Raw genomic sequence first — 15,999 nt, forward strand, 5'->3', positions numbered from 1 at the left:
CTGGGAAGATCCCACATGCCGCGGAGCAACTAGGCCCATGAGCCACAATTACTGAGCCTGCGCGTCCGGAGCCTGTGCTCCGCAACAGGGGAGGCCGCGACAGTGAGAGGCCCGCGTACCGCAAAAAAAAAAAAAAAAAAATCCTTAGTTCTTCCACTTTTTATCACAGCTGAAAGTTAAGTTAGAATGCTTGACGCATCTGTCAGTAGGTTTTCCTTCTGAAGTGTTGGCTGACTTTGGCTTTCTGTTAGATCTGAGAAATTTTACAGTTTCCTGTGAAATCCAAGACGTTGTTACTTACTCAATTCATGTCTACATTTATTGAGCACTTATTGTGTGCACTTGTGAGATGGATAGGCAATGGTCCCTCTTCTCTGGGAATATACAGCTGAGTGGGGTTAAAGTACTCAAGGATCATAATGACACTGAAGAAAGCAGAAGGTCTAAATTAAGTTATAGTGAGGATTAAGCGCCTAACAGGCCAAGCACAAGGACGTGAGAATGGATAAAATACAGCACCTGGTTCAATAATGCAAACCGTCACTTATACCGAGGGCTTACACTGGACCAGGCACTTTGCTAAACCCTTTTATGTGCATTTTCCAGTTCACTTCTGACAACAACCAGATGAGGCATTATCATTATTTTACAGTTGAAGAAACAGGTTTAGAGAGGATAAAGTCACATCTCATGCTCAAGTGTGTTCACCATGCAAAGTCATGTCTTAATAACTATGCTACAGTGCATCCGTTGCCCGGAATCTAGTGGGGGAGAACAAAGTTAGCATAAACCAAAGCCAAATACACGGGACATGAGAAAAATAGAAGCTATGTTCAGAGAGAACTATTTGTTAGCAGATCTAACAACTGCTGCAAAGTAAAGCAAGATGGCTTGATGCGTTGTAAGTAAGTACTTTCTGATATCCATGGGATTGCATTGATGGAAACTCCTAGAGCCCCAACTGTAGCTGTGGGTACCTCACTTCTTTGCCCACACTCAACCCAATCTTCACTTTCCTAAAAATCAAGGGCCCCCGTTAAAGTGGAACTTGGTTTAGTCATAAGCCAGCTTGTTCTGACCTGGTGCCAACAAATGGTTAAGGAGTGCCGTTGGCTAAGTCAAGGCATGGGCGCCATCTTTCCCATTAACGGTGCGCTAGATGGGCATGGACAGGGTTTGATAAAGTGGTCTGGGCTCAGACCCTCCTTTTGTGTGCCTTAGAGATGCCACTGGCTTTCACCAGCGCACCGGGTTGCACAGTTATGACTGACCTGAAGGGTGCAGCGGCTCCGGCCAGATGTCTCACCCCTGAGGGAATGCCAGAGGTCCATCACATTTCCCAGGATCCTTTGCACTGCAGCATGGCGTCAGCTTCAGTCGCTCAGAAGATCAGAGAACTGGAGATGCTAATTGCCATCGACCCAGGTAAGAAAGCAAGCAGTCACACCTCAAGGACCTGGAGAAGTTCATCACTGATGAATGTTCAGGGGAAAAAGCAGCATGCCAACTGTATCTACAGTATGATTTTTTTTTTAATGCTAATACTGTGTATGAATCCGGAAAAGAAGTAAATGCACCAAAATACTAACGGTGATGATCTCTGGATAGCGTGATTGTGGATGATTTTTGTTTTCTTCGTATTTTTCCCCCAAATTTTCAACACTAAACATATGAGGCAGTTTGGGAGGTGGGCACGTCCCCATCCAGAACTAAATTGGGGTTGAGTAGGGAAGAAAAAGGGAGGAGTGGTTCCTAGGTAGTCAACTGCCACCATTTAACCAAAGTCATCCGTCATTCCGTAATAATGTCCCTAATCATCTTCTTTTTGTGCCATTGCCCGGGGTTGGGCGTAGACCAGATTTTGTGTACCGGGCAGCGGAGATAGGAGTGGGGGGTTGAACTGCTCCTCCTTGGCGGATCCCTGGCGGGGCAGGACCCTGCAGAGACAGCTTCACAACAGTTTGCAGCCGACGTGTATATTGTATTTGGTGTCTCAGAGGATAGCCCTTCTGTGGTTTGAGAGCCGCTGACTTTCTAGACATGAGACAGGGCTGGTGGGGTCCAGTAGGGGTCTGCTGGTTCCAGTTAGGAGGAGGTTTGCTGAAAGCTGCTTGTCTGTTTGTTAGGTTGTTCGTTCATTCACTCATTCATTCGTTCATGCTGCAGAAAACACAGTTTCCTTTACATGCAAACACACAGTAAATTTGGGATATCTGCTCATTACAGATGCACCTTTCAGGACACACACATACATAGAGTCGTGGCTGTGTATACACAGAGTCTCTGACATAGTTGGTCTCCTTGGTGAATATTTTTAAAAATTCTGCAATACTTCCTGTCTCACAAACATTCTTACCCAGGCTGACGGCTCTCCTGCTCAGTACAAGCGTCATGAGGGAAGATGTATTATTAGCTCTGCCATTAGCTCGGATAAAAAAGTAACTGGGAAGTAAATTTACTGCAGACACGGTGCTCCTGTTGCTTAATCAAAATGATCTGGGAGGTTCAGAGCAACACCCTCAGTGCTCGGGTGAACTGTGTGTCCAGGCTTGAAGCATGAGGCTCGGGGGATAGGCAGATTTATGACTTTCCAGAGGTGCCAATACTGTTTATCAAGGAACGTCTTTAACCCTCAAGAACAGCAGAGGCTTCCGATTCCCACTGTATTAAATAAGCAGGTATAAGATTGATGGCCATATATTGAACACCAGTCACTGAGCGTAATAATAGAGCCACTCAGTCATTTTTGAGAGGACCTCACATGGCTGGCATTTGAGGTGCCTGGAGAGATGAAGAAATGCAGGTTTATAATGGTCATGTTTGTGCTAATAATAACATCATCATAGATGGATGGACTGCTTTCAAGTTGACAAAGGTCTCTCTCCCCTCTTCTCTCTATCAGTGCTCACCACATCCTAGTAAATGGGTTATATTCCAATTTTTTTCTTTTAAGATGTTATTATTCTTCTCCCCACTTATCCACAGTAATTCATGTTTATTGTAGAAACATCAGAAAACATGAAAGAGGCAATAAAAATTACCAGGATCCCATCACAATTACCCATTATTAACAGTTTTATGTTTGCCCTTAAAGTCTTCTTCTTCAGTCTTGAACCTATAAGACTGAATGTATATATATATATATATATATATACACGTATATCTGTATATTCCAATATATATATTGGAATCATACTGTGATACTATTTTAGGACTTGCTTCTTTCCCTTTTAAATATATTGTGAACATCCTTCTATATCATTAAATATCACCCCAACATCCTTTGTAGTGTTTGCATAGAATTCTATTTTATGAATATTCTACCATTTTATTAATAGCCTATTATTTGACACCATAAACAACGCTGCAGTGAGCAACCTTATGACTACATTTGTGTACGTACCCATGATCACTTTATTAGGATAAGTTCCTAGAAGTGAATGGCTGGCTCCAGGGGAGTGTACAAATCTAAGGTCCAAATCACCCTCCAGACAAATGTTCCTGTTTCTACTCCCACGGGCAGTACGTCAGGGGCCCTTTGCCTCAGAGCCTGCCTCCACCTGGACCACCCGCAGCTCCATGTAGGAAAACTGATGTTCAGAGCAAGCAAGGGACGAGGCCAAGGTCACACAGCTGTGATGTGCCAGTGCCTGGACTTGAATGTACGTTTCCAGATGCTGAATCTGGAGCTGTTCCTCCATAACCAGAATCCACACCCTGTGTCCCTCCACGTTGGTCAGGTACCTCGAATGCAAGTTGACGCCCCCCCGCGTCCCTTAGGCCCCCCCTCTCATTTCAGCCGCAGCTGGGGTGGGAGTTCTAAGTCACATCCCCCCCTTCCACGGCACAGATACGCCCCGAGGTGGCCTGAGCATGGACAAAGGCACAATGGTATGTGATGAGAGTCCGGAGGCTGTGCTGCCTTCTGGGACTGGCTTGGCAGCCACGGTGGCATCTGTAAGATGCAGCTGATGCCCGTCCCAACCCACCCCCCACCCCCACCCCCCGGGTTCACTGCAGCTGCAGTGGGCGGTTCCCAGCACATCAGCTTCCCACCTGGGCCTCGGGTCTCTCTGTTTCTCCAGGAGAGCAGGCGCAGCCCAGAAGTGCCAGGGAGTCAACGCCCCGACGGGCAGCCTTCACCCAGTAGGGGGCAGAGCTGGTGCGTACTGCTTGCTAAACTGCTCTAACAAGTGACCCCCAAGAGGCTTTGCTCAAATACAGCAGAAATGTGTGCCTCTCTCACACAAAAGTCCAGGGCGAGTCCTCCAGGGTGTGTTCTAGCTCTGCAGGAAGGGGATCTGCTCCCTCGCGGTCACTCAGGGACCCAGCAGCTCCGCATCCCATCGTGAGACCCCCAGGGGCCGCTGGCTGTCAACATCCCAGCTCCCAGGAAGGGAAGAGCTTGGAGTAGAGCCTGGAGGCGTCTGACCAGGCCGGGGGTGGTGGGTGGGGGGAGGCCACATCACCACTCCCACTCCCTTTCCACTGCTCTCCGATTGTCACATGGAGAGGACCTGGTCTCGAGGCCACACTTAACTGAAAGAGGCTGGTGGGCCCCTTACCCAGTGACCCTTCTCGACTGGACCGGGAGGGGTCTGCCATACCTTCAAATCCACTTCTGAAACAAAAACAAACAAACAAAAAACCAAGCTACTGTCCCCATAAGACGCTACTTGAAACACAGTTACATGATTTTGTGATTTTATTTTGTTTTTGCGTAATTTTAGGCAGCCGGGAGATCGGGCACCTGCTCCTTCCAGGTGAGCTGCTGCGGGCCTCCCTGTCTCCATCCCACGCCCGCTCCGTGCTCCTCACCACCGGCTTCCCCGCGCCTCTCGACCACGAGCCTCCGGAAGAGACGGACGGCCTGCCAGGAGCCGTGGCTCTGGCTGCCTTCCTGCAGGCGTTGGAGAAGGGGGTCTCCATGGTTGTCGACCAGAGAGCCTTGAATTTGCACAAGAAGCTTGCTGGCGAGGCTGTACAGCGAGGTGAGCAGTGAGAGGAGTGGAGCCCCTTTACCCAGATGAGGCTTCGTGGGCGGAGGGTGGAGGGAATCAGCGTTTGTGGGACTTCCTCCGGGTGCCCAGGCACGGTGCTATGCACCTGACATGGGGCGTTTTCCTTAACACTCAGAACAACTCTTTGATAGGAACGGCATTATCCCCATTTTATAGATGAAGAGACTGAGGCTCTGAGAGGGCCAGGTGATTTAACCAGGTGCAGATGATGAGCTGGAATTTGAAGCCGGGTCCACCAGGCCCCATGATCTCACCTGTGCACATGCTTCCCCCCGTGAGAGGCAGGGGTGACCTGCAGAGGACACTGAGCCACCCGGGACAGCCCTGGACCCCCAAGTTGGGGTCGAATGGTCGAGAATAGAGTGGTGGATAGGCTGAGACAGCCGTGTCCCACAAAGCCCAAATGAGCAGGATGCCCCACGCTTCCCAGGTTCCCGGTACACCCAGATGGGCATCAGGGCCGAGAGTGCTGATGGTGCGAGCCTGGGATGCTGCTGTCAGTGTGTCAGGACCGGACTAGGGTGCAGGGTGAACAGCTGTTCCTCCTCTCTCGTCGTTCTACGGGTGTCACTCAGGCATCAGCCGGGAGCCTGGTGACTCTACCGCGCTTCCGACTGCCTGTCTCTCTGTGTCCCTCAAAATGCATTCTTCAGAGAAGTACTTTTGTCTTCTTAGCCTCTTAAAAGGGCTTCCACCTCAGGAAGGCCTGTCCTAAAGCGCCTGCTACGTTAGAAGTTGTGAAAAGGCTGTGTCTGGACATACAGAATCCATTTCACACGATGAGTGTGTATTGAGTACCTAATATGTGCCAGGCGCTATTTAGGGCTCTTGAGATCCATCGGTGAACCAGACTGACAGCCATCCTGCCCTCATGGAGTAATGGAGACGGTAAACAGCATAGGAAAATAATACAGTGCGTATATAGTGTGTTAGAAGGTGATACGCTATGGAATAGAGTGGCCCGGGACCAGGGGAACGGGGAGGGACGGGCCAGGCGTGAGGGGGGCGCGCAGGGGTGGGCTGCTCTCTTAAACAAGAGGGTCAGGGAAGACCTCCTGGACAGGGTGCCATGTGAACAAGGCTTGAAGCAGGTGCAAGAGTGAGGCCTGGGCTGGCTGCGGGAAGAGTGTCCCTGGCTATGACAATGGCCATTAGGTGGAGTGGGGGCCCAGCACGCTTAAGACAGAGCAGCAGCCAGCTGACCGGCCTGGAGCGGGTAAGGAGAAGAGGAGCTGGATGGAGGACAGAAGTCACGGTTAGGTTTTAAAGGATCCCCCAGGTAGCCGCAGGGACAAGCGTAGGGGGCAGGAGATGGGCCAGGTTACGGCAGGCGGGAGACGAGGCTGGTGCCCTGTGGCGAGTCCTTCTCTTCCCCCAGTGATTTCAGCCAAGCTGGGGTGGAAGCTCCGAGTCACACAGACGGCCCAGGCCAGTGCTCTGTGGGGAATTCTCCAAAAACCCCTGCAAAACCACCCAGCCTGGAAGTATGGGGACTAATGCCTCCAGGGCCCCCTCAACCCGTGGAGGGTGGGAGCTTCTGCCCTGCCTCCCGTCTTTTGGAGACACACAGGTCCCGGAGGAACTGAGAACCCATTGCCTTGAAAATGCACAAACCCTGCTGCTGGCTTTTCCTCCTTCCCGCCTTCCCTGTCCCTGTTCCCTCCTGGGATCATCTCCCAAATAAACCACCTGCACCCAAGTCTTTGTCTCAGACTCTGGTTTCAGGGGACCCCAAAGAGATGAATGGTAGAGATGGAGGTTGTGAGAAGCCACCAGATCTGTCTGTGTTTCGAAGGTAGAGTCGTGACTGCTCTCATGTTTGGGGCGGGGGCCTGAGAGAATGGAGTCGGCGTGGCCTGGGACAGGGAAGACCATGGCGGAGCCGGCCTGACCTTGCACCCTGTTGGTGGGGGTGTAAAATGGGGCGGCCGCTGTGGAAAACAGTATGGCAGTTCCTCAAAAAAATTAAAAATACCATATGATTCAGCAACTCCGCTTCTGGGCACGTGCCCAAAAGACCTGAAAGCAGGGACTCAAACAGATATTTCCACACCCGTTTGCACACCCAGCAGCATTGTCCACAGTAGGCAAAAGGTGAGAACAATGCAGGCGTCCATTAACGAATGACTGGATAAACACAGCGTGGTCTATACATGCAGTGGAATGTTACTCAGCCTTAAAAAGGAAGGAGATTCTGACACATGCTACAACACAGATAAACCCTGAGAACATTATGCTGAGTGAAATAAGCCAGTCACAAAAAGACAAACCTGTATGACTCCACTTATATGAGGTAGGTAGAGTAATTAAAATCATAGGGACAAAGGGTAGAATGGTGGTTGCTGGGGACTGGGGTCAGGGGAAGGGGGAGTAAGTGTTGAATGGGTACAGGGTTTCAGTTTGGGAAGATGTAAAAGTTCTGGGGATGGATGGTGGGGATACTTGCACAATGATGTGAATGCACTTAAGGCCAGAGAACGGTACTCTTAAAGATGGATAAGATGGTAAATTTTATGTTAGGTGTGTTTTACCACAATTACAATTTGAAAAAAATTATAAGAGCGCAAGTTTGAGCCTGGGTAACTGAAAGTGTGGGTACTTATTAGACGTGCAAGTGAGGAAGACAGCAGGCAATCAGATCCACGAGTCGAGTTCAGGAGAGCCATCTGGGCTGGAAAAGACACTGAAGAACAGTTGGCATATTGATGGCCTCAAAGTCAAGACACTGGATGACGTCATGGAGGGAATAAGTGGAGACAGAGAGAAGGACCTGGATTGTGCCCGGGGACGCTCCACGCCCAGAGGTCAAGGGGAAGAGCAGGGTCCTTCGTCCAAGAAAGATCAGCCCTGAGGAAGCAGGAAAGCCAAGGACCGTGTTGTCACCAAGGAGAAGGGACAGCCACCTGTGCCCACTGCTTCACAGGCCGGCAGTCTCTTCCATCTGGCCACCGCCCTGCTGGGTGGTTTTTGCTGCCCACTTTCCCAGAAGTCGACCTGCCCTCCTGCTCTCCTGACCTCCGGCTCCATGCTGGACCTCAGCTCAGAACTGGGTCTTGCCCACACAGTGGCTTGGAATTTGGAATTCGCTGTATTAGATTTTGCAGAACTTTCCTTACATGTGGACAAAGAAAGTAGAAGCAATTTTGCCTTTTAATGACAATGATTTCAGGTCTCTTTATAACTGAAGCCTGGGAAATGTTTAAAGAAGAAAGCTCAGTCATTGATTCCCTGTCTTGAAGATAAATTGATAAATTGGTTCTTTATAACTTAGGTGCAGGGTCTCCTCTTGCCCCGACCTGCCTTGCCCGGGATTCTTTCTCTCTGTGTGCCCCCCTTGGGGATATGCTATGTTCCCCACCCTGTGTGGCTCCCTGCTGCCCCGTCTTACTAGTATCCTGTATCCTCAATCCAATTTCAAAGAAATAAAGAGCCAGGCTTTACTCAGCACCTGCTTTGTGCCAGGCCCCCAGCTTGGCGCTCGGCAAACATCACACCATTGCGTCCACAGCAATCCTGGGAGAGGGCCTGACTAACCCCATTCTGCAGAGGCAGAAACCAAATCTCAGAGAGGTCTCGTGGCTTGCCCAAGGTCACACAGCCAGGAGTTGTTGTTTGGTTCTATTCAACCCCTTTGCGGGGCCAACAGCCTGCCCCTCCCAGCACACAGAGGGGCTGGGTCTTTCGACCTGTCATGACTGCCCCCCATTCCCTGGGGTGTCACGTCACACATAGAGTGTGCCTCATGAGTATCCCTTGATGGACCGACTGCCCTCCACTTGTCTTTCCCCCTAGGCGGGGGATGGAACTGGAGAAGAGGGGTTGGGAGAGCCCCGGTAAGGTCACTTTAGGATCTGTGACAGTGATCTGGCTCCTCGCCCTCAGCTTGCCCCATCGACCCACTGGGGTGGCCGCGACAGCCCCCAAAGGGCTTGGGGTGACGACATGGGGGAGCTGGGGTGGGAAGCAGCCGTCTCGAGGCCGTGTGGTTTTAACATAGACAAGGTGCTTATTTGGGTTGGCTTTATGTGAGGGAGTGAGGGGCTGATGGTGGAGCTTATGGGGGTAACCAAAGCTCCCCCAACCGCCCCTTGATACTGCTGCTGGGCCACAGAGCAGTCCAGGAGCTCCTGCAGAACCAGCGGGACCATAAGTACTGGGTCCACCATCCCTGTCCCAGGCCCTCTATTAGCCGCTGGATAAGACTTCGTCCTGGGCCAGTGAATATGCAAAGATTCTACCTCAAATGGCTCTGAGGGGGGTTAGTTAATGGAAACCAAATCAATTTTATTTTATTATGGGATTTGTGTATGTGTTCCACATATTCTACAATAATGTGTATTATTATTATAATTAGAAAGTGTGCTATTTTTAAGAGTCAAATTCACTTTGGAAATCACTTGATGCCAGTAATTAACTCAAGACCCAGACTCTGGGATTTTTCCTCTGTTTTCTTGAACTTCCCTGAAGATAGTCAAGGGGGTGGGGTTGGGGAGCAGATGAGAACTTAAGTTGGGAACTAGTCACGACACCAATCTACCTACTTGGCTTTGCCCAAGTCATTTAACATCTCTGAGCCTCAGTTTTCCTCCTCTGTAAAATGGGGAAATAATGGTTCTTATCACACATAATTGTTGTGAAAATTGAGAGTCTGCATGTCACATGCTTAGCAGAGAGCTGGCTCACTGTCACCACGGGCACCTAACCGTGTCCCCAGCACTCACGATGGCAGCGGGTCAGGATAGGCCTCTGGTCACATGGTACTGCGGGCATCTGTGTGCAGCATACTTGCCCACCCACAAGACTGGTGACACTAGCCCGATTCCACTCCCATGCCGGCCAGCTCTAGGGTTTACTCAGGACTGAAAGTAAACTTCAGTATCCTCTGTGTCTAGGTCTTGGCTTACCTAGCAAAGTATTCTACAGGTAGATGTCATTCAATAATGGTAACTAATGGATACTTTCCAAAGAAGCTTTTGAAAAGCCAAAATGAATTCCCCAAACGCAGCACTAGGGTTGATGGCTCCACCCTTTGCCTTTATTTTCAAGGTGTTCTGAAGAGGCAGATCCCAATATTAACTTACCAAGGCGGATCGGCGGAAGCTGCTCAGGCATTTCTGTGCAGAGATGGTAACCCCAAGTCACCCAGGTATGTGTGTCCCATCCCAGTTTAAGTGGGTGACAGTGGAGAAGCCCACGTGCTGTTAACTTTGACAACAGCATTTCTGCACACCTCAGTCCCCCAGAGAGGACAGAACCAGGAGTCCAGTGTCCTGATGGGCCAGACTCACCAACGAGGCTAGGGGGTTTCAAGGTGTCTGGGGCCTTTGCAGAGGACTTCTGGAAGTAGCAAGTCCCTGAGAGATGGCATGTCTTCCTGACAGAGGGAGAAGATCAGAAAATTATAAAATAAACAAAAACTAGCAGTTTCTCAAACTCGGTTATGACCCATTAAAGAGAAGTGAAATCATTTCAGTGGGAGGTGACCAGCATCTTTGGAAAATGAAATAGAAATAGAAATATCATTGTATTTCTTGTATAGTAATGGTAAGTACTCTCTTGTGAAACTGTGTGTGTGTGTGTGTGTGTGTGTGTATTTTTCACTGTGTGCTGTGTTCAAACATTTTTTTAAAATACTTCTTAACTATATGTAGGGATGTATTTCAGATCTTGTAACTTTTAAGAGTATTTTGCAAACTTTTTTGACAACAATCCACAGTAATACATTTTGCATTGCAAACCAGTACACACATACACATAACTAAAATAGAAATTTCAAAAAACAATATTTACTCTTGCTCTGTTCAATATACCCTGATATTTTCTATCCTATCCTATCCTATCCTATTGTATCCTGTCCTAGTCCACTTTTCAGAAAATGCTGACCTGGCCTAATAAGTTTATTTCACATAAGCAGAAACACACCCTTGTAAAGCAATTATACTCCAATAAAGATGTTTTAAAAAAATAATGTTTATTTCACAACCACTAACAAGTATCCACTTCAAATGTTAAAACATTGCTTTAAGAGGCCTGGAGGGCATAGCTGCCCTGCAGCTCCCAGCAGAACCTGGCGCTTATAATGAGGACCCTGAGTCAACAAGGAAAAGTTTGATGGGGGATCCGACATGCTATTTAAAGCTGCCAGAACGTGTGTGGCACATATTAGGAATGTTTACTTCTCCAAAAGGTTGGCATACAAACAAGGCTGTGGCAACTCAGGGAGAAACTAGAAAATTCTCTCGGGTGGGACCCCTGATGCCAGATAACACAGGTATTTCTCTGTTTGCTGCGTGGAGGGGGGTGAGCCAGATCTGACTGTGCGGAGAGAGGATTCCGCTGTCTTTGGAGAAGATGCATTAACTCTTCCCAAGGCGTAGGCCTCCCAGGACTGGATTACTTCCCGCTGTAGCTCAATGGACCCTTATGGCCTAAAGCAATCAATCCACCGTCACAAGGTCACAAGGTATGTAATGAGTTCCCCTGGGGGAAAAGTCCAGAGCAGAGGATGTATTCATCTCAGCTGGAGCTCTTGTTCTGAACTGCCTTTTCGTCGCCATTGATACACGTCTAGAGGAAATTCAGCGTCAAAGCTCTTTCCACTTCCTGGTTCTGCTTCTCAGAAAAAGTGATTGCCTTTTCCTGCACTGAGCGTGTAGCCTCAGGACCACATTCTAACACCTACTCCGTGGCCTGCCATCCAAGCATACGAGGTGCACCACCTCCTAGCACAACCAAAGGACATGGACAGGCACGTAGATTTTGATTTTTAAAACATGTACAGCAAAAGCATTCAGAGTGAAGGGGTTTCTTCTGATATTGTGGTAAAACATGCATAACATAAATTTTACCATTTTAACCATTTTTTAGTGTGCAGTTCTGTGGTAATAAGGTATATTCACATAGCTGTGCAACTATCACCACCATCCATCTCTCGAAATTTTTCATCTTCCCAAATGGAACTCTGTCCCCATTAAATAATAACTCCCCATCCCCCCGTCTCCCCAGCCCCTGGCAACCACTGTCCTACTTCTGTCTCTAAGAATTTGACTACTCTAGTATCCCATATAAGTGAAACCATACAGTGTTTGTCCTTTTGTGACAGGCTTATTTCACTTAGCAAAATACCCTCAAAGTTCACGCATGTTATAAGGTGTCAGAATTTCCCTCCCCTCTAAGGCTGAATAATATTTCCTTGTATGCACAGACCACATTTTGCTTTCCTTGTTCATCCATCAGTGGACCGGTTGCTTCCACCTTCTACCTAATGTGAATAATGCTACTATGAACATGGTTGCATGAAGACCTCTTTGGAACCCAGCTTTCAATTCTTTTGGGTCTCTACCCAGAAGCAGAAGTGTTGGATCATATGGTAATCCTATTTTAAATTTTTGAGTAACTACCGTATAGTTTTCCATAGCAGAGTTAAGATTTTAAAGAACTCCATCTTGGGGGGATTTAGAGAGATATAAAAGTACAATTTTCATGTTCTTAAATTAGATTTTCAAAACAGTATTCCTCCTAATCATGATAGCGCCCACACCAGTAACTCTTACCGAGCCCTGAGTAGGTGTGGAGGTCTGTGCTAAGTGTCTCTTGTGCATTTTCTCACTTAAGCCTTTCGACACAGTGTGAGACACGTACTGTTGTTAGGTCATCTGACAGATGCAGAAAATGAGGGCTAGAGGGTTTAAGGGACTCGCCCAAGGCCAGCAGAATCAGGACCTGGAACTGTACACCATCTGATTCCTCAACCCACCTTCTTACCATCATCCTATCCATGCTCTTTCTCTATCTCCTGCTGTCTAAATAAGTTTATCTTGTGTTAGAGTCATTTGTCTTCTATTTCAATTCCTTTTTAGTCTGTTTTGTGTCTGTAAAGCGAACAAGATCCTGGGAGAGGGCAGCAGTGGGCCAGTAGCAGCCAACACTCAACCCTCTGGGTGCTGGTGCCCCTCTGGTTAACGGAGACCTGGGCGGGGCACCAGCAGCATCTACCTTGGTGACCCTGACCGTTGGCCTTCCTGCTCTCACAGCCTCTGTCTCTAATATGCTGCTAAAGATTCTGATACTGTTTCTTAGAATGATCTGAGAGACCAACCCCCAGCACAGGCTCCGGCACACAGTGGATGTTCAACCAAGTTCTGTAGGAAAGAAGGAAACGAAGACGGAAGGGTCCTTTGCACAAACACAGGAAGGCATGAGCCAGCCAGGCACCTGGCTCTCCATAAGGACCCTGTGCCCTCACCCCTGGCAGGTTTGACCATCTGGTGGCGATCGAGCGCACGGGAAGGGCTGCAGATGTCAATTACTACAATGCAAGGAAGAGGGACATCAAGCACTTGGTGGACCCCATTGATGATCTTTTCCTTGCAGTGCAGAAGATTCCTGGAATCTCATCAACTGGTAAGCAAGGGGCACTGAGAATGTGAGAAGAACATGTCAGCACTAAAAGCCTTTTTTATTGACTGTTGAACACATGACAAAAAGGAGTTATATGGGACCATTGTTTTCCACTTCAGAGATGGTCTTTGTTTATTCTGGTCGGTATAGACAATAACGATGCTGACATTTAGAAATCCAGTGTTCCCACGAGCAGGAAAGGGAAATGACGCTTAACTGAGCATATTCTATTTGTCCAACTCTAAAACATCAAAACTAATAATAAAATAATGACAATAATAAGATCAAGCCATGGTATATTATTTTGATCATACAGGGTGAATGTACCGTATGTATTCTGTATCATCTTATGAAGTTTATTCATTTTTAAATATATCTTGAATGTATGATCAGTGTGATATTTTGATTGCTAATAATGTGATCATTCATGTTTGTATAGAAATTTATGGTATTCAAAGAGGTTTCGCAATCATTGTATTGTTTAAGCCTCCTTAAAACCTGTAGGTAAGGTAGGTATAGTTTCCAAAGGTGAGGCCTAGGGAGGTACCTCGAGGTTGCCTAGTTAATTAGGAGTAGAGTCCAGACTCCCAGGGCCCTACCTACTATGCTTTTCGTGGGACCGTGTTGCCTTTATGAATTTCTGAAAGGCTTGATGTGACTGGGACGCCAGCATTCCTCCCCTGGGGTGGGAACCAGAGCGTGGAGAAATGAAGGCACGTTTGTCGTGTTCCATATTTACTTTTTCTGTCCATTCAAACACTTCAGAGTGTTTCCCAGGCTCATTAGTTGCCTTTGGCTTTTGGGGTTTTGATGAGACAATGAAAGCCTTCCTGGCAGAGTAGAAAATTTCTGCAAATCGCCCTGGTCTTTCCCAGAAGAGGCCTTGGGTGTGGTGCCCCCAGTGCGGCTGGCTTCGTGCTTCCTGCCTCTCTGGGCTGGGGAGGCCTCGCAGGATAGAGCGGAAGGGCTTTCTGTGTCCACACGGGCCAGCAGGGTCCAAGGGAGCTGTAGAGCAAACACTCTTCCCCCACTGAATGGACCCCCGATCTGTGCTCTTCCCCCTAACGATGCCTGCAAGATCCCAGAGGAAGCAGGTGGAGTTGGCTGTGCTTTCAAGCTGCCCCCTTTGTGGACCCCTGGACCCTTCTCTTGGCCTCAGGAGCCCGAGCCCCTCCTGTGTCTGCCCAGCCCCCTGCTCAGCAGAGTTACCCCCAAACCCTCCTTTGCCTCCTCTGCTCCATCAACACCCCTATTCCGCAGTTCCACAGGCAGCTGCCTTGTCAGGGAATCACACCCAACTGAGAATCAAGACACCCATGTCCCACTCACTACCCGGGTCCTGCCCCTCTCAGAGACTCTGTAAAGTGAGGTCCAGTCCACAGACGGGACACACCTGAGGAGCGAACAAGATGAACTTCATAAAATGTTAAAGGGCCGAGACAGAAATAGACAAGATACCAGTGCTAGGTGGTGTTATTTTCTCTCATTCATTGGACTGTCATGGATCTAGAAAGCTGTTCTGAGGAAAATCCTCAGGGTGAGGACCTAGGGCATCTGGTCATCCACAATCATCCAGTTCTTTTGGCCGAGACCAGGTCTCTGATGCCCAAGGTGAGTCAACTCCAGGCCCCTCTCCACCATCACGCAATGAATGCTTGCCTCTGGTGTAATTCTTCCACATATTTGTAGAAACAGGCACAAAAACAGTCATACAACCTTTCTGTAGGCTTGAGGGGCCCAGCCCTCTGTTCTTGGGACACTGGGATAATCCCCTTGGTGAATGGTTATCTTGAGGCAGCTGCAACCATCTTCCAGAGGCAGATTCAGCTGACCTCTAGTCTACAGAATCCTCCAGAAACACCTGGAAGCAGGACCAAATGGTGTTCCTAGGGCACCACCTCAAAGGGCACAGGCTGCAGGGCTTGTTAGAGTTTTTTTCATCTTGTTCCTGCAAGGGTGGAGTTACCTGGTAATTACTTCTAGCCAATTCACCTCTCTTGAACACCGTTTATTTCACCAATGAATTAAATAATTTCTGACAGGGCTTCCTTGGTGGCGCAGTGGTTAAGAATCCGCCTGCCAATGCAGGGGACACGGGTTCGAGCCCTGGTCCGGGAAGATCCCACATGCTGCGGAGCAACTAAGCCCGTGCGCCACAACTACTGAGCCTGTGCTCTAGAGCCCGCGAGCCACAACTACTGAGCCCACGTGCCACAGCTACTGAAGCCCGCGTGCCTAGAGTCCGTGCTCCACAAGAGAAGCCACCGCAGTGAGAAGCCCACACACCGCAACAGAGAGTAGCCCCCGCTCGCCGCAACTAGAGAAAGCCCACGCCCAGCAACAAAGACCCAACACAGCCAAAAATAAATAAATAAAATAAATAAATTTTTAAAAAAAATTTCTGACTTTTACTTATTCTAACATATTTATTCTAGCATTTATTATGCTAGAATAATTAACAAACCTTCTGGTGCCTAGCAGATTGGCCTTTATTCTGTGGTCTCTTTCAAATGCTAACAGGCCACCCCTGGGGTGTGAATCCCTCATTATGCTGCTTCACATATTAACCAGGCGCCTA

The 15,999-nt window shown here is 48.5% G+C and overlaps 1 protein-coding gene across 1 annotated transcript; it reads left to right on the top strand.

The window, feature by feature from the left end:
* Positions 1-1,331: 1,331 nt before the first annotated feature.
* Positions 1,332-13,735, top strand: LOC114487223 (D-glutamate cyclase, mitochondrial-like). Its single transcript, XM_028496334.2, has 4 exons — positions 1,332-1,425; positions 4,731-4,991; positions 10,068-10,167; positions 12,226-13,735. The coding sequence occupies exons 1-4, from the start codon at positions 1,362-1,364 to the stop codon at positions 12,284-12,286; spliced, it is 486 nt and encodes a 161-aa protein (XP_028352135.2). The 5' UTR covers positions 1,332-1,361; the 3' UTR covers positions 12,287-13,735.
* The last annotated feature ends 2,264 nt before the right edge of the window (positions 13,736-15,999 follow it).

This window comes from Physeter macrocephalus, chromosome 11, assembly GCF_002837175.3.
Source record: "Physeter macrocephalus isolate SW-GA chromosome 11, ASM283717v5, whole genome shotgun sequence".
Lineage (NCBI taxonomy): Eukaryota > Metazoa > Chordata > Mammalia > Artiodactyla > Physeteridae > Physeter > Physeter macrocephalus.